General features: G+C 35.4%; 1 protein-coding gene across 1 annotated transcript in view; it reads right to left on the reverse strand.

The window, feature by feature from the left end:
• The window catches only part of LOC149801931 (ubiquitin-conjugating enzyme E2 Q2-like), a 57,951-nt gene that overhangs the window by 6,389 nt on the left and 26,644 nt on the right, over positions 1-24,918 (reverse strand). The window contains exons 5-11 of the mRNA XM_089956312.1: positions 22,093-22,189; positions 20,711-20,795; positions 17,784-17,844; positions 14,898-14,988; positions 13,743-13,850; positions 11,013-11,108; positions 1,702-1,768 (exon numbers count right to left, since the gene is read on the reverse strand). Coding sequence (XP_089812438.1) covers positions 1,702-1,768; positions 11,013-11,108; positions 13,743-13,850; positions 14,898-14,988; positions 17,784-17,844; positions 20,711-20,795; positions 22,093-22,189 — 605 coding nt within the window. The remainder of the gene's footprint in view (positions 1-1,701; positions 1,769-11,012; positions 11,109-13,742; positions 13,851-14,897; positions 14,989-17,783; positions 17,845-20,710; positions 20,796-22,092; positions 22,190-24,918) is intronic.

Below are 24,918 nucleotides of genomic sequence, written 5' to 3' on the forward strand. Positions count from 1 at the left end.
TTATTTCTTTAAGAATATGAAGCTTTTGTGGTAAAACCCATTCTAATTATGTCATAATTGAAAATTCACCCTCCAATGAGTATTTGGAAGTCTAGAAGAAAAACTATGTTGCCTCAGTCCAATGTCCAAGTGACTTCGTTCATTTGAAATATCATCATTCTTTGACAGGGATCAAGACTAAAGTATATCAGACTGGGGAAGGGCAGAGAGAATTATTATAATAGCAATCAAATATTACAAAAATAGAATTAGTTTACCACCACCCCAGTACTATATTTTAATTGCAGTAATACATTACCTGTTTAATTAATTTGCTGGCCTTTACAGCCTTGTGGGAGAATGATAGTCCAATAACATTTACTAAGTTAACTTGCCAGCTGTTCCATAAGATTCTACTACAGACTGGAGGATGGCTAGTTGACAATTTGCTGGGTTGACAAAAATGAGCCTAATGCATAAATGCCTTCTCTCTAGTGCTCCAATTATGAAGGTTGACCAAAGTACAGTTTTCGAGAGGAGTGATTAATAAAGGTCCAGATGCAGCAATAGCCTGAACCTGATGGGCTTCGACTCTCACAGATCTACCTACAAATGGTAGCTGCCAAGATAACAGAGGTACCTGTATCAGGAAGTGACATTTCTGACCTTCTGCACTTTTCATCTAGCCAATTAGAAATGTAAGGTTCTTACCAGGCATAAAAGAATCCAGCTGAAAGCAGGGTCTTTGTGAGGTCTCTAGTTTGTAAGCAGCAAAACTGGAGAGGTTTCATATTAAGCCTTCCTAGGAAACTAGATCTGCTGCCATTTTCAAGGTCCCTAGATGAGGTAGGTGTTAGCAGATAATAAAGTCTGCTTGAAAAATCTAGCTGTGAGGGACAGTATATGTGAATTCGTAGTGAGGAATATGAAAAATCCCTTAATTTGTTAGAAAATTCACCCCACATACAAGAAATTATGGGAAGGAATCAGTGCCAACTTTCAATTATTCGAGATCAAGTTTGGACGAGTCATTGTCTTCAAACAGTAACTGCTCTATGAGCATATGTCAGCCCAAATATGTGTCTTTCCTTTTGCACTGGTTTAAAATTAGGGTAGGTAGGTAGAATTTTTTCTTTAAACATTATATATATTATAATGATTGGTTTATATAAAATGTACTAAGCAATTTGAGCACTGGGCTAAAGCAGCTCAATTAGAAGCACAAATCAATTTTGGGGAATTTTTGCTTTGATTTTTTTAAAAAAACATTATATATATAATGATTAGTTGATATAATGTACTAAGCACTTCAAGTACTGGGCTAAACCAGCTCAACTAGATACACAAATCAATTTCATGAATTTATTATTGTACTTTTTTTCCATGTGGGTGTGTGGTGGTGCTAGGGTTGGCAATGAAAAACAAAAGATTGGCTGACCAGAAACACATATTTCATGGGTGGGGTGGGGGTGGTGTGCTCAGAGAAATGCCTCTAAACTCTTTTGTCACTGGCAATCTGACATGTTTCTTGCATCAGAAAGTGTGACTGATCCCTCTCAGTATGGACTTGTATGCAATTTCTATTCACTGAGAAGGGGTTGGGGAACATAACTCTTTGGCTTCATGCAAGTTACCAGATTCTAATATGTTCTCTTTTCCTTACAAACTCAGCAGGAAGTAAACTTCAACTTGATCTTCACATCAATTTGTTACATAACTCACCATTCTTTTCATGTATTTGCACCAAGGATTTGAAAGACTGTTGAGCTCTGGCTAAACTGTATTGACTCTAAAATAAGAAAAGAAAAGACGATATAAAAAAGATTAAAAAAGTCAATTAACACAGATTACACAGCAGCAATGCAATGAGTTTTGCAAGGGTCTGTCAAATATATGTCATGTACACCAAATGCTATATTGAAACAAATGTTATAAATGGATGATTTCTGGAGAATTTTTTTTTAAAAGTCACCTAAGAAAACCAGACAAACCTGAAATATCACCATAACAGTAAATTCCAAAGTCTTTAACTAAAATTAAATCCATAAATGTGACTATAAGATACATATTCCTCTGCTGAAATGAAGATAATGAATTTAATACAAAGTTATACCAAAGACAATGAATATGTTGGTGAGAATTACCTATCTGGGGAATGGACTATGTACTCACTATGAATATGTGGGTGAGAATCACCTATCTGGGGAATGGATTATGTGCTCACTATGAATATGTGGGTGAGAATCACCTATCTGGGGAATGGATTTTGTACTCACTATGAATATGTGGGTGAGAATCACCTATCTGGGGAATGGATTTTGTACTCACTATGAATATGTGGGTGAGAATTACCTATCTGGGGAATGGATTTTGTACTCACTATGAATATGTGGGTGAGAATCACCTATCTGGGGAATGGATTTTGTACTCACTATGAATATGTGGGTGAGAATCACCTATCTGGGGAATGGATTTTGTACTCACTATGCTGCATATACACTGCTTTTCGTAGCAGTTGCATCATCTGCAACAGAGCAATTAACCTTATTTCCACAAACTATTTTTTCTATGAGGTTACATAGGTAAGCTGTTGACAGAAACTGCAAAATAAACGGAGGATACCCTTTTGAGACAGGGTCTCCTGCCACAACTGAATGCATTCACAATGGCCATCATCTCTAGAAGATGACTTATAATGAATGCTCCTAAGTGTCCTCACTCTGCTGATTTCTGTAATCAGGCAGTGAGGCAGGCACCCCAGCCTGCCAAGCAGATTTGATTCCCAGACATAGAAATTACAGAATATTTGCCATAAGCCAGGTGAGATTCTTTCACTTATCAAGATGTCTCTTTGTGCATCATGAAATCTGGATCACTTGATCCAGGTGACAATCTTCAGTTGACCATGGGACAAAAGAATTATCAACAATGGTCTCATAAATAGGTCAATGCAATTATTTCAAAGAATAGTAGACAGTAACTGTAAATTCTCAAGGGAGACATACACTGTTCATATGTGCTCTGCACTCCATACTGAAGTAGATAAAATGTTCAGAAGGAATATAGAGGGCTCAAAATTAGCGTTAGTCCACTAGCCCGAGGCTAGAAAATTTCCTGTCGGACTAGTAACTTTCATAATGTTAATAGTCTGATGGTCTAGTAAGTTTCGGTTATCAAGAGTCAGCATTTGTTTATGCCATTCCCTAATAAAGACTTGACTTCGCAGATGTTCTGTAGAATCAAAGCAGTGGCCATTGTAAACACAGTTATAAAATATTAGCATGAGAAGATGAAGTCAATTTCTGCATTTCACTTAACAGTGCAAATTATGGTCCCATAATTAACAACAGAAGTTTGGTAATTGATCCTAATTAATCTGATAACGAATTAAATGAAAAAATGACATGATTTCACACTTTATTCCCTCGACCACAGTAACAAACAACAAAGCGGTATACCACACAAAAGAACATGGCAAAAACTATTCAAAGAAATTAGTTTGCACGGTTTTTTTTGTTTAAGGTTTTTTTTTGATTGCTCGCTACCCAAATGCTTCAACAGTCACAAACAGGAAACTACATATTTTAAATTTCCATTGAAATAATTATAAGAATTAGATCAATTTATTACAATTACATTATTGATACATCCTTTCCATACAACTATTTTTTCTATGATGATAAGAATAGTTTTTATATTTTTCCCTTAAAAGAATGAACAAATAATTGAATACACATGGAGATATCCAAGCAGAATGCCGTACATTTGTTGGGAATTGAATTCTCTGAGCATGGGCATCTAAGATTTGAAAATTTTCTGCCTTATTATTAATTTCATCAATACACTGAGGTTCGATTAATTAGGAACAATTACCAAACTTACGACTTATGATACCGTAATTGAAGCTGTTAAATACAACGCACAGAGTGTCAGATGGCTTCGTTTGATGGGAACACACCTTTTCCAAGCTGAAACTAACACTATCTTCTGATGCTAATATTTTATAACAGTGTTTACAATAGCCACGGCTTTGATCATGCAGAACATCCGCTGAAGTTAAGACTTTGTTAGGGAGAGGCCATTTAATTGTGGGAGGGGGCAAAGACACGTGTTTTGAAACGTGTTTCTTGTTCTGACTTTCTTATATAAAGGACACTGTGCCATTCCCTTTCTTGCTTTAAATAATTCGTGTCAGCTATACTGTAACATCTTGCATTTCAAAACAAGGCACAATTCCCTCCTTATAAGACAGGCAAAATGTGGCATTTGATAGGTGTTCAGCCACCAGAAAAAAAGCAAAACTTTAATGAGAATGATGAGGAATAATTCTTATGATAGGGAAAAGCGTAATGGAAAATTTCAGAAGAAATGGACAAAAGACAGGGAATGGCTGAATTATGATGAGGAAAAGAACATTATATGGTGTAACTGGTATACGCAATTTGCAAAAACAAACACACAAAAAACATCCAGTTTTGTTGCAGGTTGTTCGAACTTTAAAACTGAATCGGTAAATGTACATGAAAGCTGTGTGACATTGTTTTGTGAACAGAACTAGTAAAGATTTGGCAGGACAGGTAAATTTCTCAATATACTAGTCCTTCTGGCTACAAAGAAATTTGTGTTAAATTCGAGCCCTGTGATATTATTTTTGTCCTTGCTGACAAAGAAATCAAGAATTAGTAGAGTGATACAATGGATCTGATGTCTTGATCTTTTGTATAACTCACCTAGTAATTCTAAAGAATATTGTCCATGTAGTCATGGTCAAGAAGGTGATCCTGAAGTGTGACATGACTGTCCATAATTCTCATCTAGACACAGGGATGATGTTTGCACCAAAAAGAAGTGGTACACCATATCCCCAGATGCAAACCACACAAATTTCCTGGAAGATTCATGGACCAGAATATGACGGTTCACATCTTGAATGTCTAAGCTTTGGTTAGAGTGTCTGCCACAGATGAGGGAGGTCACGGGTTTGAACTCTGGCCAAGCCACACCAAAGACATAAAAATGGTGCGAGCAGTTGCCTTGCTTGGCGCTCAACATTAAGCGGTTAGTATTAGGACTTGTTGGCCTGGTGTCAGGATAATGTGACTGGGTGTGGCATGATGCTACATGTCTATGGCATGATGCTCAAGTGCTAGACATCACTATAAACTGCCACACTGCAGACATCATAGCAATATGACTAAACAATTGTTAAAGCTACATTAAAAATCCAAATCATAAACACACATATTCCCAAAGCACCCTCCTGTATGGTAATGGGAATTAATTTTGAGGTCTTTATTCAGAATTAAAAGGTTAAGTGTTGGCCTTTGACACCATAAACAATCTGGAATTAAACCCCAAAGAAATCATTTTCTGAACAATCAGTACTGCCATGTTTGTGTGGATCTCATGCTGCAGAACATGAATTATGAATGCATCCCCTTAGGAAGTTGTAGCAAAGGGAAAGGCACTGAATATAATCAGAGGCCCTCCAAGACAATTTTCTAAAACCCAAATATTCTCTGGGCAGAGTCTTTCCCATTCCACTGAAAAGAGTTTGAGTCACCCTGCCACCAAACCATGTCTTGTGAAAAAGGCAACATGGTGATAGCATCATTTTCTGAGGGATATATGCTGATCAGGATAAAAAATGTGATGGAAGGATCCCATTTCTCCCCCCTTTCATCTGTGGCCCTTGGAAACCATGTATTCTATGTCAGAGAAAAGGAACTGCAAGACTGTTTTCAAGTCTGATGTGCCGTGGATGAAGGTGAAACATGGAGGTCTTTTCAGTTTCTCTGGCCTGAGCTCTAGAACACTGGGTTTATGCAAAAACTGCCTCTTTGGAACCCTGATTCCAAACTTCCTCTATATGACCATGAATGAGAAGATTGCCTCTTTGGGACCCTGATTCCAAACTTCCTCTATGTGACCATGAATGAAAAGATTAGATGACTGACTGCGATTTTCTGTTGCGTTAGGTGTTCCTAAAGGATGCAAGCTATGGAGAGAAAAGTAACTCTTCTGCATGCTCAAGTTCACCGATCCTGTTCAAGAACTAAGATCAAATTACGCTGCTCTGTACAGAATGTGCACTAAATACGGGACCAACCCCCAATGTTTAAACAGTAGGGTTATTTACCACTGAGGCTAGACTGTGTTTAGAATGCTTACTGCATCCATGGATGAGCATGACTTATACTGGAATGACATTTTGAACCAGTTGTTATATTGTTGTATGTGGAGAAAAGACTTCTGTCCCCTATAAACTGTTTTGACATTCTCAGGCCTGAAATCTCTTAGTTAACAGCTGGGATCTTAGTCTGAAACACAAGCATATATACCTCATAGAAAATCCTGGTAAAATTTATTGTATATTGTTTTTGCAAAATGTAAGGTCTGTTTAAACTTGGGTCTGTCTCTTTAAAGAAGGTAATAAATCATCAGATGTGGCAGCTGTATGAATGTTGGCTGGTCTTTCTTGACAATAGACAGATTAAAGAACTTTGTAATTTGCCAATGATGGCACTGAAGGTGGTCAGCTAAACTAAGGTAATAGAATCCAGGCAACTGGAGTCTTCTCTGAACATCATCATACAGAATTTGGAAGATAGTGTTTGTGTTCAGGGCTGAACAAATACGACATTACCAGTCAATACATTTTTAAAGTAGGACAACTAACATTTTCCAAGGTGCTAGTCTGTGAAAAGTGCTTTCTTTCTATTTTAAAGTACTAAATTACCTGTATCTTACCATTCAAGCCCTAGGGGCACAATGAATGCTGGAATCAAACTCCATCTATTCATTCACATCCTGTGATACTACAGCTAGTGGTCAGTGATAACTGTTGTGTGAGTGCACTTTCTATTAATGCTCGAACGCATATCAGGCTAAGTGACAGAATTATCAGCCCTTCAAAACACTTCAAACAAAGCAAATCTGGTATGATTAATTAGCAGTGCTTTAAACAACCTTGTTATATCATGTTTACTCAACACAGATTATCATTAGCAGAGCACCTTTTGATTTCAAATCCAATGAGACAATGAAATTAATAAAAGGCAACTTATCACCATAAGTGTCCATCTTTTTTACGAAATGATTATAAGATAAAAATGAGTCTTTAATTTTTTAAACTGATTATACTAGGGACTGACTTTAACATGCAGTATTGCATTTGAAGTGAAACAACTAGGCATGATAAAGTGTGATTTTGTGCTTAAACAAACCTATGTTAATATAACTTTAACTGAAGTAGTTGTCAATGAAGTGATTTTTTTCTACATGGGAAATACAAATTTACTAAATTATTTTTGCAGGGAAGGTCAACAGGAAAATTTATGTGAAAGTGTAAGGATGAAATGTAAAGCTGCCACTGAGTCTGAGGCAACTATTTCTCCATAAGCCAGACTCTTTGGCAGCAAAAACGACACAAGACGAAGAAATGTTCATCTACACTGGGCTGATAATTATTCATGGCTTTAATTCATCAACTCTGAATGAAAGATCTTTTGCAGTTATTTCAAACAAAACCCCAAACTGGTACAGGTTGGAAATTCAGCCAGAGCATTTGTCAAATTTCTGGCAAATTGAGGATTTCATCCAGCAAATCCCATGACACGTTTTAGACCTCATAAAGCTTGTGCAGTATGGTATACTTGCATGACACAAGTTATTTTGATCAGAAAATCCCTGAAATTAAAGTTACTGACACCACCAAGAAACAACTTAAAAACCAATTAAGAAAATGAAAAAGTGAGTTTTCTCTTTATCATAGCCTACACGCAAGCCCAATATGGAAAACCAATTTCTGATATATAAATGATGTGTGCTCCAGTAAAAGAACAGTCTTAAACTAGGTGCTAATTATATGAATAGATTCAAGCCAAGGTACTTTGTTCGGTCAATTGAGTCTTGAGAGAGTAAGTTAGGGATGGTCTAAATCATAGTAAATTCATTTCCGTTTTTGCTGACGTAATTGCTGATGCTACCATATCAGAGTAAAAAATTGTGCATATAATATACCATGACGATAACTAAACTAATTTAAAGCAAGGTCCTTTGAAGAACTAAATACAGTGTGCATTGTTACTTTCCTTTTTTAACATGGATTAAACTGCATATATTTCTTTGAAGTTAAAATGTAGGTGGGAGAACGGAATTTTCTGAAACCACTTGATCAGCCTTGGTGTGCATCCTCAAACACAGCTGAAGAGGGTGGCAATGACACATATAATGTCTGTGACATGGCTGTCAAAGCCAAACAAGAACAATGGTGAACTAGACTAAGATCCAGCCAAAATGTGACACTGTAATCTTTGCAGTGTGAATTGTTGATGGTCAGAGAATAGCAATGAGCATCCAGGAATGGAATGTTGTCATAGATGGTACTGGGTTGTGACAGAGTTGTGTTTAGTGTTGGAGCTGTCTGGTGTTGGTCTGCAATACAAGTGGGAGGCTGCTGCTGGACAAATGTCATTTATTCTTTGATTATGGTGCCAGGAACAGAAAAAACCATAGCCAATGTTGAGATGGCAATTATATATGTTGGAGGCTATCTCTTTCATGGGGATGGGGTATACTGGAAAACAGATCACTGTATCCAGTCATGCAATCCCAGGTCTAGACTGAGGCTGCAATGGAAGTGGTGTTGACAGTAGCCGATTACCATTTGATACCAAATTCCACAATCGCTATCAAAAGACAGATCACCATAACCAGTACTGGGATGAATAAGGATGTCACTCACTGGTCCAGATAGGTCACCATACCAAGCTGGCAACAGAAGTACTGCTTCGTAGACCTGTTCTGGTTGTGGGGGCATGGGCAGAGCTGGAGCTGTATGTGAAGCATGTGATGATGTAACCTACTTAATTTTCTTCTGAACCAGTGTGCTATCTACCTGCATGGTCTCTGCTAATGAGCTTTTAACTGAGACAACAATACTGTTTGACCAAGACAGCTGCCCATACATTTTCTGACCATGTACACATGTTGTTGTATGATTTTGAAAGGCACTGTTTTAAATCAGTCTTACAAGGTTTCCAGAAAGAGCACGCTTCATAGCTTGCATGGTAGCAATATAAATATGGATGAATTTGATGGAAATCCCTCTCTCCAAGGAAAAATCACACATGAATTTCACAAGACCAACAAATGACTCATAGCATTTTCACTGCTAGAAAGACGCTTAGGAGGGCTCAATTGAAAAGCAATGGTACTACTCCTAATGTATAATAACTGGATAAACTATCAGACGACAAAAATGAAAAAAAAAAAGGTATTTCAAATACTCACCAAAACCTTTGGACCAACTCAAGGTAAGCTAATGTCAAGTTGGTTTAATTTGCCTGTATTTCCTTTTTAGATTCATTGCTTACAAGGTAAATACAAACAAGCCCCCCCTCCTCACCCAAGTTCACTAATGCATTAAAAAAAGTCAACAAATAAGGTCACAGCCACCAGAACATACAGTACTCGCTTACCCTCCCATTTGTTTGCATCCTCCAATCCATTTTAAAACTGAAAAGCATCAAGGATATACATATATAATGCACAAAACTTAGTTCATTCATCAATGTATAATAGCATAACCTGATTGTGACCAGGTGGTCCCTAACGTTGTGACCTTCTGTGTGTTTGAAACAAAACATGAGATACTTTACTGCCATATTTGTGCAGGCTTGCCTTTTTTTTCCAGAAGAGATGTAATGCAGTCTTCCATCTTTGATAAGCTCTAAATAATTCTTAAAAAATTTACAGTTACATCCCTTAGAACACATGCAATACAGAAGTTATGCTTTTTCATTTTATTCAGTTTTTCCAATGGGTTTGAAATCCAAACAAGATGTCAATGTTAGAGGCCACCTGGCACCAATCACATTAGAAATTATAAATTGAGGTATGAAATTTTCTATTACTGTTGCTTTTTGTTTTTAAAATCAGTAGTGGGGTACAAACAAATAGAAAGGTAAGTGAATAATATAGTCTGGTCATGGAACCTACTCTAATGTAAAAGGCTTAAAAACTGCATACAAATGGGAAGGAAAAAAGCTGCTGTAATAATCTGAAATCTAATCAGATTTTACTCACATGCATGGATTAAGAATATGTACTTGTGTTTTCACAGGAAGCTTTTTAGGGGACACAGAACTTTGGGTTCGATTAAGTCCCAAGTCTTCTAGAGTTGGAGACTGAAGTGAGACTGGCTAAAACAGCTGAAGTTGATGGAAGTCTAATCTGAGGAAAGAAGGTGGAGGAAGAGGAAAAGGAGTACAGAGAAGTTGAGAAGGAGAAGGAGTTTGGAGAAAGTTGGGAAGAAAGAGGAGGAATTGGGAGAAAAAGGAGAGAAGAATACCACAAATGAGTAGACCACAAGGACAGGTGGAAAGCGATCTCACACTGCTAATCAAGTGATGCAACAGGCTATTAAAGGGTCGAGTGGATGGAGTGTAATTGGGAATTTGAATCATTTGATTATTAAATCATTATTAAACTGTTACTGATTGAACTTCAACCTTTTTGTATATTTAACCATTTAACCGTCGGCATCGCTGACTGCGGGCTTGGAGCTTTACATCTATCTTTCACTAATTTAACTTCCAACCAAAACTGAGCCTGGGTGGAACTTCTATAATAGTTTAAATGAAATATTGGGAGTACCCCACTCCAACCATAACAACCCGCACAAACATAAATTTAATGTTTGGTCCTGTTGGTTTGCTCAATACTTTTTTTTAGATATTGTGCTTAAATGATCATCATGGATACCACAAAACCAAGACACCTTCTTTCTTTGGAGATAAGATGAATAAATAGTGACTAGATGTGTACACAAAATTGGATTGCACAGAGCAACAGATGCACAAAACCTATTTATACTTGCTTTGCCTCTGCAGCAGGAGACTATAAAAGAATCACAAAAGCAGGTGAACAGTATGTACATACACAAACAAGCGCATATGACTTTGCTTAAATTCATGTGTTCCTGTGTGTGTGTGTGTGAGAGAGAGCGATAGACAGAGAGAGAGAGGCACCTTTGCACCACCGAACTGTATTCTGGCTTTGCCCTTTACAAGGGTAGCTGATATCTGTAAAATAACTGATTCCAAACTATAGGCACTACTCCAACCCTGAAAACAAAAACCCAGAAAAAAACACTTTTTTCAGATTTGTAAACTTCAATTATATATATATAAAACAAGTAAATAAAAGGACCAATTGCCTCACTGTTTATAAAATAGTGTTTTGTGCTCACAGGTTTATTTTTAAACAAAATTGGTGCGCTGTTAAATATTAAGGCCTGAATTTTAAGATCTAAAAATTTGTGAACAAATTTTCTTTTTCAGGGACCGCCAGGTAAAAAGTAACAAATCAATAATATATGAGCCAATTATTATTATAACTCCAGATAAGCAGTGACATTTGCTTACTTAGGCAAATAAATTTACTGAAACCACATAAAAAAACCATTTAATTATTCCTGTTAGACAAAAGAATTCAATCTGAACTAGTCAGAAGTTGTCAGCAATATATTACTCCAGTAATAAGAACAGTCTATATTCTATGACGGCACATTCAATCAATATAAACTATGCTACTAGGACAAGTCCAGATGTTCCATACATGTTCAAAATGATAGTACCTGATCGCTGTGAGAACACTCACATACAGCCATATAACTGAATGCACCAAGAAATACATGATGACATTCCTCAACAATAATAGTCTTTATGATTGATATTCAGTCTACTTTGGTGAGGTGTTCACAAAATACCATATCAAATCAAAACAAGAGGCCCAAGCAAGCCTGATATCACTCACCTGATAACAGAAAAACATAAGCAAGTTAAAGCAAATTCATACATGAAGTGAAACAGTAGAGTGGGGGAAAAAATGTTTGGACTACTTCATTGCTGCATGGTATATTAGGGCTAACAAAATGTGTTCCAGATCTGATGCTAGAGAAAACTGGATTGGTTAGTCAGAATATGATTTCTGTAAAATTCCATTTACTGAAAAATGAACCATGGTTGCATGATCCAATATTATTCCATTAAGAAAAGACTTTGTATTAATTAAAAACACAATGTTTTATGATAGATATACAATTTTAATATAATTTCTTAAATAATTGGATTTGACTGATGTAACTTCGAACTGAGCACAATAAGCTTTGAACTGATCACAATTAGCTTTAAACTGACCACAATTAGCATACTGCATGCAAAGGTAGCCATTACTGAATCATGCTTTTCATACTTTGTCCAATAAAAAACCCTGGTAAAATGAGCATGATCTTGATACTGTTACCTATGAATGAAATGAAATGCAATCTGGCCACAGCACTCAGAAAAACCAAAATTTGTTTCTTACATCTTGGTTGTTTCTCTTTTTTGATGGTTGGAAAATTGACGCCCAGAAAAATGGAGAATCCACATATCTGGTTAATGAAGGTATTTAAATTTGGAAGTGGCTCAGGTGAAAAGAAAACGGGGTAATTTATTTTCATATTTTTCTGAAGGTCAACAATACCATACATAAATTTAAAACAATAAGTAACATTTAATATGTGAAACAACATAAAATAATGAACATACCTGTATGAACATAAAAATAACAAATATGTATGGTATTTTAATATATAGGAATATCATTTTAAGGTGTTAGTGACTTCTAAATTTTACTGGACAAAGATACTGGTGTGCAATAGAATCACAAAAATAATACGTATTTTTAAGCAAGCATAGCAAATTCATTTCTAAAAATATGTATACAATATTAATTTACTTCAAACCCTTTATTTTTTTCCTCGATTACCATATTTTTAAATTACCGATTGAATTTAATCCTTTAGGTGAATTATTTTGGCTAATTTGGAATACTATACAATTTAATAAGTTATTATCTATTGTTTTTATTATTTATTAAAGAAACATACAAAAACAAAAGAGGATACGCATATTGGGCATTTTTAAAGTATACTCAGTATTAGCAGCTACCCTAAGACAAATCACAGAAGGGGCCCCTGAATGGCCGAGTGGTCTAAAGTGCTCACCATTATGGATCACTGCCATCTCACCTCTGTCTGTGTGGGCTAGAGTCTTGGGCTAGGCCAAGGTGGATACGTGAGAAAGCTTGCCAGTAGCTTCTCTTGGGATGGTGGTTCTTTCCGGGATTTTCCCGGGTTCTTCCTCCACCATTTATAGCGTATCTTGTGCTGAAAAAAGGCGTTAAACCCTACAACAACAAATCACAGACGATGTTACAAAACAATCATCAATATCAAAGGATATATTTCAGAAGCAAAAACATCTTCAGGAACTGAATAACAGTATATGCCATGAGCTGCTTGTATTTTCATCCATAAACAATAATTATAAGCACAAGATTCTGTTTCTCTTACGGCATATACATGCCTTTAAGTGGAGTCCAACTGCAAAAGTGCACAGACCCAGATCTGTCAATATATAATGCACTGCCAGATCTGACAATATCCAGTTTGCTAGGAAAAATTAGCGTAATAAACAACACAGACCTAGTTCCTGACAGCACTTTATGGTCTATGTTGTTTGCAGTTGGACTCAACTTAAACACAAGTATATAGAGTATATAAATGCCAAGAATGTATGTTAACCTGCTATGTTGTTGTGGACATTATTCACGGTGAAGTTATAATATAACAAAAATTATGATGTAACTTTTGAAACTTACAGATGAATACACCGATGTTCTGACAGAGATGATATATTCGACCCTTCACTGACCTGTTTTGTAAGTAATTCCATACATATAGCACCACCACCCAAAACATAGCCTCCTTGTATCACAGGATGAATCACTCTTACAAAAGGAGGTTCAAATGGAAAATTGTCCTGTTAAGAAAGGATGAAGAAAATTAAGTTAGCATATTAAGGTTTGTGAGGAGTATTATGTACCATTAGACTGATTATAAATCAAGATCTCCAACATATGTTAATCTGACAGACACCAATACAAGGTCATCTTCTCATTATTGCGATTTATCAAACAAACTAACATTTATGAAAGGGAAATAGGTAATTCAAAACATTTTTGTGCACAATGCTCCCTAACAAGAAATGCAACACATTAACTGATAAATTAATACAAAGTCAGTGGACTGGAAATTCTAAAGGTCACAAGAACAAGAACCTTAGACAGTGCCTATCAGATCTACTTATCTGAATGAAGACCTTGATTCTTATCAGACTGTGTACTATGCACATGACTATGTACAGTACACACATTTGGGATTGTAGATTGTCCCTTAAAAAGTCTAATGGACATGGACACAGGGGCTAGATACTTTTCACAAGCCTATTGGATATCCTCTCAATCTAGTGAACTATATCCCACCAGATTTTATTGCAGCTGTAGTAGATTTTATTGCACTCCTTGCTGATTTTATTGCATTCATTCCATGAGCTGACACACCAAGCAAACTAGAGAGAAACAATTCTAACAATGGCGGGTTTCAATTTTATACCTTTACTTGTACAAACTATAAAGTAATAACATTTCTTGGTGGTATTTAGCAATGGACTCAGCCATATGCACAAATGAACATGTGTAACTTAGACAAAATATGCACACAATTTTTCTTGAATATTAACAAAGATCAAGGCTCCTTCCTGGGCCCTATTTAGAGTATATCAAAATTTCCACAGCCAAATACGTTCTTATCAAGGAAACAAGTCAGCAATTACAAAGTTTGATTGCCTATAAGAATTACAATAGTGCCAATTGCTGTTGTCAAGAAAACAAGTCAGCAGCAGAAAACAATGTCTATACAAATTATAGGAATTACAATCAAGGACTGTGTAATCATTTACCATATATGAATGCAAGTTACTGAACTTACACTGTATTCCTTGAATTATAAACAATTAAAACTGACTTACTTTAAATGTACAGTTCAATAAAATATGGTCCTTTCCTTCCTTTTCTTTATATGCTTGTAGGTCGGCATGCAGAGCACTATCTGGATCTACTCTAAAAGAAAAAATGATTTTTTTGGTCATAAAGTTGTGATATTTCTTTATCTGCCACGTGAAATCATTATTTTGATGTACCAAAATTTGAAATATATGTAATAAAAGAAAATGACATCTTTATCTGTATTTAATTTGGTGGATTGACTCAGTGGATGTCAGTTAGGTGATGAAGACTAAGTTAACTGGAAGATGCAGTGAGGAGTACATATGTTTTCCCAGAAGGATCGTTGTTCATTGTAGCCCACACAAAATGCCTGAAAATCAATTGGTACCCCAAGAAAAATTGTGAGTTCATAAGATTTTCTATTCCAATATGGTTACATCTTCATTAGCCAAGGTTCTGACATGCAACCCTATCAACACCTTGGTGGAATGATCAGATAGTTCAGTGCTTTGGGTCTGTGGATTTCACTGGATACAGCAGTAAGCCACCAAATCCAATTAAAATCAAGATGTTCAAATTTGAATGATAAATAAGCAATTTTCCACTGCTGGGTTGTGTTTGTACAAATACATCCTTTCCCTCAAATACACTTGTAATGGCTTCTCTCTGGTATGTAGTCATGTTTTTGATGTTAAACTAAGAAAGTATCCTTTGAAGTCAATTACCTCTACCAGTTTCAGCACTGTTGCAGGCTATTGGTAAGTTGGCATTACACACTAAGGGAGACAAATCCTGAAATCCAATAGATCTCACTATTGCAAAGCATTCAAGTATCTGATTGATCTGCCAAGATGTAGATAGGGTTAATGTATCAGAACCTTAGCTAGCAAAGATGATCTGTTTACAGATGTATTCAAATGTCATCATAAATACTAACTAGTGCTACATCCAAATGTGCAATGCCACAAATAATCTCAAAAATGGATGAAGCCAACTATTTTTTACACAAGTTTCAATAATTTTTTTCTTCTTTAACATGGACAGTATGCATTCTCATATGCCCTTGAATGTTCATGGCTTTATAATGTGAACTGTTGGCACCCAAGGAAAGTGGCTAGAAATTGTTACTACTCTGCAGAGGTGACCTCCATTGAATGATCATGTGCCAATGTTGCCTGTGTCATAATTTGCAATGATACATTTTTCTGTAAGGATAATAAAAGCTCCTGCGAGAGAAAAAGTAAACATTTTTTAAAACTAAAGAAAAAGTTCAAGACAAATTACTGAAATAGTTCATGACCAGAATTTACTTTTGAGGTTTGAACTTGCATACCTCTGCAAGGAAAACACATCTATCAAACTATGAGTTTTAACATTATGAGGGCCTTGAGCCTTTGTGGGTGATTCAATGCATACTGTCTGCATTAAAAGAGAAAAGAACTATTTACAGTATGAAATTAGAAAAGCTCAAGTAATAGAAACTCTTCATGTCCAATTGTAAAATAACCAGAATTAATGCATTGCAAGATGGAGCACCAGGTACCACTCACTATGTCATTTGAAACCAGCTGTAGCTACAAAGTAACGACACCTATAAACACCACCACAATATTTGACATTACTTGGAAATATTCTGCTATTACAGCTCATTTCTGTTGCTAGATGCCTCCTTTGCCAAAGAAGATAAACAAAGCCTATCTCCATGTAATCAAGGTTCTTGGTTCAATGGAGGCAGTTTACGGGAAATATTAAAGTCACCTGTATTTTAATAAAAAGGCATCTAAAAATGGTAGCTTAATATTTCTGGTGAATAAAAACGAATAGTGTACATAATAATAGCATATTTTTGGTAAAGAAAAACTGGAACAGGAATTACTCTTCTGTTGGACAGTTTGACCAAATGTCCAAAAAAATAAAAGATTCATGTACACCTTCTGGACAAAGAATCAAAATATGCTGAATGAAGGATGGTTGTCTTCACATTTTGTGCAATTTACATACGAAAAACAAAAATGCATTCAAGGAGCCTGAATCTCCTAGAACCCTCTTATTATATGACCTCTGGGCTGAATTTGCATGAGAAACTGACCTAACTTGACCAGGCACTGATGCATGAAATACAGGTCAGAGTATCCTTCTTTGGTAACTTCTTGTTGTATCCACCAAAATGCAACCACATACAAAGTTGGCTGACAGTGGATGGGGCATGAAATATAGTTCACAGTTATCTAATTCCATTACAAAGTTACTGTACTTAGTTTTGAAAAATCCACCAAGTTGTATAACTCTGGGGCTAAAAGTGCCCAATACTACAAAAAAGAGACATAAATGCAAAATGTAAGCAGTCACTGAAGCATGAAATCTTGATCACAGTGATCTACTTTTGGCAGAAGGGTGTTATACTCAATAAGGTTTATTTAAACAGAAAACCGCATGACCCAAAAGCTTACAGTATCTACGAAACTGACCTAAATACAAAACTTAACTCCAAGAATTAAATGTTAGTCACAGTGACCATCCTATGCTACATTAAACAATCTGCAGAACTCATGAGGTGAAAGTGCCCAGGAAACTGAGCTGAATACAAAGCAGTACCAAGGTGTGATGGACAGACATTGGTAGCACTACATACCCCTTCCACATTGTTGATAGGGCATAAAAAGCATTGACATTTATCCCACGGTTTAAAAGCTATGCTTTATAAAGGATTTGTAAAGAACAGTGGGGAAAAATCATCACTACAGGATTATTGCAATTCCACAAATGAACCTAATAAATCTGTCTTGTGAAAGGTCTGTGAAAATGCTGTTTCCCACTTAAGTATGATTTTTATTAAGAAAAAAATAGAATACGAAGAATTATGTGCAATCAAACAGAATCAATAAACATGGATTAATTATGATACTTACTTTTTTAACTTTATGTTCCATTCATATAAACAATCGTTGACTAGTTCTACAGAATAAATACCTGCAAGAAATATTTAAAGTCCATATTATTCATTTGTTGCTGAGATTTTCCAAGACACTTTGCCAGAAACCTGCCTTTTATTTAGATAATTTGACAATGAGGTTAATCTTTGGTTGGACAGACATATACACAAATGTTAAAGTTACAGCTATTTTTAACTTCTGTCAAGCTGGGATCATCAGCAGTCATGACCATGTCTGATTTAGCTCCCTTCTTTTGTTAATATTGGCTTCAGGAGTATAATTTTGTAAATAATGTTGAAGATGTTTCCACTTGTTCCTGAAATTTTGATATTCAGTGCCAAAAAAGTAATGAACAATATCTACTGTACAAACAGGCTCATGGAATAGTAGTTGACAAGTCATGAAGAAAAAGTGATCAAAACTAGAAAAGAAAGTCACTGCAAATTTCTGCTGCCCTTTTTTACCTACACTACTTCTTTCCCCAAGTTTTGGTGTCATTTTCACTGTAAAAATCAACTCATATAATCACTCTGCTGTACTCAAAGTTGCCAGAGAAATGGCATTTTAAAGTAAAATTATTAACTGGTCGCCATGTGCTAACTTGGGGAATCATGATTTGTCAATAAGAAAAACAGTCATGGTGACTGAAGGGTGTGAGTTTGATTCCTGCCATCCTGAGTAGCCAAGGTTGGCTACTGTGGAGTCCCTATGCAAGGCTTTTTAATCTAATTGCCCTATTGCCCTAGCATAATGTAATGTTACCTTGTGTGTGTTGCTATGCAGTAAGACTCAAACAAACCCACAAAATACTATCCATTTTGAGCTATAACGGCAAACAAACTTTTTGTTCTCCACAGCATGAACCCTTTTGAGACAGCAAGTTCTTACATTAAGAAGCCATCTTTACATTGGACAAGTTGGCTTACAATCCTTATAAACAATGTTAATTACTAACAAGTATAGATTAGTGACCAGTCTAAAACATGACTTGCACAATTAAATTCAGCTGCAGGAACAAATCCAGAAAAATACAGACATGGAAATAAATACAGAATATTACCATCAGCAGTAAAATTATGGTCAGACAAGCTACTGTTAATGCAGATGTGACAAAAGCTATGCTAAGAATTATCAACAGAAGAAAATGCAAGTAAAGGCCTTTATTAAGGCATTTCAATGGCTGGCTTGAGGTTGAAGAACATAAAATCAATTTGCATAAGTCTGGGTATAAAACATTTACTGGGTGCAAAAACTTGTGTGGGCATGAGTTAAACACAAAGACTTAACCTAATCCAGTAAAATACTTTTGCTTTAAGGATACAGTAGTTCTAAAAATACATAAAATCATCAAGTTTCAAAATGCATACAATCGTCTAGGTTTTAGGATACTAACACAAAAATTAATCTTTTTTTCCTGAACTGTTGGCTTTCAATGTACCTGGTCTAGTGCTGGGTCTTGGCAGGTACTCAATTAAGACAGCAGACAATTATGGATGAAAGGGCATGTCATCACCTGTTTTATCAGATACACTTGACACAAGTCCACTTGCTACCTTATGATGCTGACCAACTTAAGTTTTACTCATCCAACAGATTTGTGAAGGCTGAGGTTTCTGAGTGAAGTGTGAGCGCTGAGGTTTATGCGATATGTGAGGGCTGAGGTTTCACTGATCTATTGTCAAATTTACTAATCTAAGAAAAGCATTAATTCTGAACCCTGGTATAAGATTTAGTGACAAGTCAGGACATTACTAGCTACATTGTGCCAATTAAAAGTTAAGCTGTAAAACAGTAAAGATCAAGAACAGCAAACTTTAGGAAAATAAAGCCTTCCAAGTAAAGGTAAACAAATAGTACTACAAGATAAAAGGTAATGATGCTAAAATTCTGTAAAAGGTATACAAAATAAAAAGAAATGTAAAAATACAAAATATATGTCAAAGTTTAAAATATATGAAAGCTGAAAGTGAAAGGAGAAGAAATATCTGTGAAATTAAATTATCATACATTAAATCAGACCTGCGAACCCTAACAAGACTTACTCAGTAAGGCTGTTGATCATTTTCCATAAATTAGACCAGTTTTCAGTAAGGTGTAACAAAATATTTAATGCTAATGTTAAGCTGGAAAACATATATTTATAAAGTCCAGAAGTGGTCTTCAAGACTGATGCAGTGACAGTAATCATATACAACTAAAATGTGAAGTTGACCTGGACCTCAATTACATCCAGTACAGTTTCAAATACTACAGATTTAAATCCTCTTGAGCTCAACGACTTCTTGCTATCTCTCAAACTGATATAATCCTTTTAAAAAAACAACAATAAATTTAATGTGGGCCGTGATGATGACAGTCATCTTTCCTGCCACGAGGCATATTGAAATCAAAACATGATGTCCACTAAATGTAATTGTTGTCTAGCTTGCTTCTCCCCCAAGAATCTGAATATTCCTTTTAATTCTTCTGAACTATTCAAACTTAAGAGGTTTATCTTCCATTCTGTTCTGAAAATATATTGCCTGTTGGATGTCATATTTAGAAAACAAACAGCAGCTTGATTATGAAGATGTGCTGCATCACAAAATAAGTAATTTAAAGTATCTGAGGTAGTTGTGTACAGTTAGTCTGGTTCCCTAACCAACTCCAATGAATCTAATATAAAATCCTGATCCAAATCAAACACAAACACGCCAGTGTCCAGATATTACTGCAACTGTATTTCCATAATTTATGTTTTTATTCTGAAGGTCCACATTTTAAGGGTAATTTCTGTGAGACGTATGACAAAATCACAAGAGTTGGCAGGTCTGACATTACAGTGATGAAAACCTCAAAAATGTCTGGCACATTCACTCATGCTAACATTGCTTTTACTAATACTTGTTTTCATTATCACCTACCTTTTTTATAACTTTCAGATTTATATATTTCCCTTAACTCTTTCATAAGCCTATCACTTGCATGTACTGAACCTGTTACTGAACCCTGTAATTATAAAAAAAGTCAACATTATTGGAAGAACAAAACATCTATACATAATTATCTGATATTTAAAGTGCTGTAATATCAGACCAGCTTTAAATATTCCATTTCAATTCCACTTTGTGGGTTAGAATGCCACATCTTAGGGTTCTTCTTATAGCAAAACAAAAAAATAACTAATCTGTATAAAACTGTAGCAATGGCATGCTGCTCCATCTAGTATCAATCCATGTGCCATTTGATGCACCAAATTTTATCCCATTTTACCTACTATTCCTTTTTTTTTAAAAGTATGTCAATGACAAGTCTCAAATTAAAAAAGTGACATTTTTGTACTGATTATATTTTGTATTCCCTAATATATAAATTCCAAGAGTTTGGAGAAAAATTAAAAGAGTACTTCAACAAACACAAGGACTTGTCAAGGATAAAACCAACTTTAAAAGCCAAGGAGTTTTCAAGGCAACCCATCAAATTAAAGATTTTTCAAGATTGTAATAAAAAAATCAAGGAGTTTCCAATGCAACGTGTCAAATTAAGATTTTTTCAAGGTTGCAGGAAATATAATTCCTTCCCTCCTTCCCAATAACATAAAATATAAATAGCATAAATCAGGCGAAGCCCATATGTCGCACTGCTTGTTATACCACTCATGCTGTTTTTCTCCTCTGACATGAGCTTGACACTAAAATACAAAAGCTGAAATATTTACTGACAATTTAACCTTTTTTGTTACCTTAAATCAAATCAACTTAAAGGCTGAATAAAGGCTTGAAAAAATACCTCAGTGGGTTTGACACCACTCCCATGGTTTCATGGTAGCGTTAAAGGAGGTGTCATTAAAACTTTAATCTAGTCTTGTCAATAAAACTCACAAAAATTAGACTAATCTTGTTCCATCAAAGTTTTGAATAAATTTCCCTAAAACTAATATATGATTGAGAATTATTTAATGTCACCAATTTCAAAAAAATTCCTTAATAAGCAGCAAGAAACAGAAATTTCAAGATAATAACAATATTATTAGTCACTGTTCTATTGAAAATCTACAATGTAGAAAGGACAATAATACTAAAAATTCTGCTTAGAAAATGACAAATCTGAATGTTACTAAATAAGATTTTAACTCACTTCTGACAGTTTAAATGATTTGCATCATTACATGTCACTATCAACATGCTTATCTGTTTCCAGTTACGTGTATCAATGTTCAAGTGTAAAAGAGATTCCAAATTTATTAATAACATCAGATTCTTTATCAATCAATATTTGTGAAAGACAAAATGTAACAATGTTTCACCTTTAAGTAGTCATCCCTTTGATTCTGCTTCAACCTTTCCAATACAGCAAGATTCTCTGTACTAATTCCATCTACCTCCACTTTGGGTTTTGGCTCACTAGAAAATATTGAACATGATGTACTAAGAGAAAACTAAAGGGTTTCTTTCTAAATGGCTGGAATAAAATATCTGAACATGAAGAGTGGATTTTAATGATGTATAATTAATTGATCTAATACTGACATACATCTCTAACTTCTACATTCTTTACTCAAGGAAAAATACACACGGTGACAAAGGAAAAATACACACGGTGACAATCAGTTTGGAAAGGTAAGTTTTGGGCAATTTCACAAAAATAGAGCCATACAATCTGAATTTGCATTTTCAAGATATACTTGATTCAAGACTTTTTTGTAATGTAAAAGAAGTCTGCTGCACCTGAAAATCATGTTTTGTTAATTTTTAATATTTGTTGATGAAAATATGTTTGTTGAACTATGCCCGATGAAAAATTTACTAATGAAAAACTTTCAACTTACTTTCAAATAATCCAAAGTTTCCAAGAAAAGTGATAACACTTTAATTATTTACAAGACATGAAAAAGAAAAAGAAAAAGTAAAATAATTTAAACCATTTCTGCAACACATATTTAGTAGCATAGGGGTTTAACATCACAAAAATTATTAGCACCTGTCGGGTCTGTAATTACGTTACCAACAAACTTTATATATCACATAAAATTACTACACCATTCACTCGATAACTCGTGCCCTGATAACTCATGAACCTGTTTATAATGTGGGGTCAGGTGTGGAGCTCACTTTTTAAACCAGAAAATACCCCATTTTGGGTGAGTTTCTGAGAATTCTGGCACTTAGAGATGTCCTCAAGGATGATAAGTTTCAGTATTAATTCCAATTAATTAATTCACGACATCAATATTGTACTAATTGAACAATACAGAAATTGAGTTTTGACGTAGACAATTGTCTCACGAAATAATGTCATGTGTTTTTGAAAAAAAAAAGGAATCTTGTTTGGTGGTGTATCAACAGTTAGTCTAGTCCCCTGCGTTGTGGACTCCCGATTTGGCAAGATGCTATTAAAGACCACTATGGGAACCAGACTCATCAAGAAAACAAAAAAAAAAAACCACAGTGACATAAAACAGATTTTTCGCGTACACGTGATGGTTGTTGAATCTTTTGAAAATAAATGTCATTTAAACAGAATACCGAACAACTTCATTAGAAAAAGAGCGTTATTAAAAATTATTATCAACGTGATTGTAAAATGAAGATTCAGTCACTAAACAGCCAAGTTTCCTAACACATCCCCCACGGTTTTCTCGACGCCAAAGCAATTTGTTTCAATATTTTGAGGTCCCTTGGCCACTCGCACCCTCGCTTATCGTGTGGTCTATGTTTGTGGACCCAGTTGTGTGCAAGTTATCAAGAGTGAGATGTATTTAAGATGTCTGATTACACCAAATTTTGTATTTATGGCTTTTTGCTTTAATAAAAAATGTACAGAGATGGAATTATAGTTTTAGAAAAGGAATTATGGTAATGGAATTGTGATGTGATTTAGATTTTTTAACGTTGCTTTAACAATGTTTCAGTCATATCGCCATGATATCTGCAATGTGGCAGTTTACAGGGATGTCTAGCACTGGGGTATCATGCCACAAAAATGTAGCATGATGCCCCAACCAGTCACATTATCCTGACATCAGGCCGACCAGTCCTAACACTAACCTCTTAATGCTAAGCGCCATGCGAGGCAGCTGTTAGTACCATTATAAGTATTTGGTATGACTCGGACTGGGATCAAACCCACGACCTACCACATCCGAGGTAGACTCTGTAACCACTCGGCCACCAGAGTGGTGGTAATGTAATTGCAGATAGATCTAATACACAATTTTTTCTTATGTCACTGGCCTAAACACTCCAACTGCATAAATATTTAATAATACTTAAGAATGAGAAGAAATGTCAGGTACCCTTCTTTATAAAGTAAACTTTTATCTAGCAATGACAAGCAGCAGCCTTCAAACAAGAGAAGTCTGTTAAGACCAATCCACAAAAACTGGTACTTGAGTTGGATTTTGCTGAGAATTACAAAACAAAATGCCAGAATACAATCCAGTCAGTATAATGGGCTTACAGTCAGGTTTCTGTTTACTGTATGTGCCTGGGAGCAGAGATAGTGCCATTCTCTTGTGACTGTTTCTGATTGACTAACCTATGACAAGTATGCTGCCTGCACTTTCCTGGAAATGATTCTGATACATCTTCAAGGAAAAGTTCACGTATTTCAACAAGTTGTGTTCTCTGATGGATGTGCCGGCCAGTTTATGCTTAAGTTTGGCATGGTGTGGCATAAATTATGCTCTTTCCTTGTTTATTTTTTCTTGCTAGAATAATTTAGCAGCCAAATGATAGTATCATTTTGGTTTCAAGAGTTTTAAAAGACATTTATTTGTTAAAGTAACTTTTTCTTCTTGACAAATATTTTGAATTAAAGAAAATATTATAAATCATATAGTCTGACACTGTTAAGTCCTGCATCTGAATATATGCTCAGAATCCATATAAAATACATGGATTGCGAACTCAACCAATTAGTTGTCTTCCTCATTCTCTCCAATCGCTCCGGTGGCCTAGTGGTTAGAGTGTCTGCCTCGGATGGGGAAGTTCAATCCCCGGCCAAGTCATACTAAAGACTTACAAAAATGATACTTACAGCTGCCTCGCTTGGCACTCAGCATTATGAGGTTAGTGTTAGGACTAGTCGGCCTGGTGTCAGGATGTGACTTGGTGGGACATCATGCTACATG

This window comes from Sinohyriopsis cumingii, chromosome 4 (assembly GCF_028554795.1).
Source record: "Sinohyriopsis cumingii isolate HCF-2022 chromosome 4, ASM2855479v2, whole genome shotgun sequence".
NCBI classification, from domain to species: Eukaryota; Metazoa; Mollusca; class Bivalvia; order Unionida; family Unionidae; genus Sinohyriopsis; species Sinohyriopsis cumingii.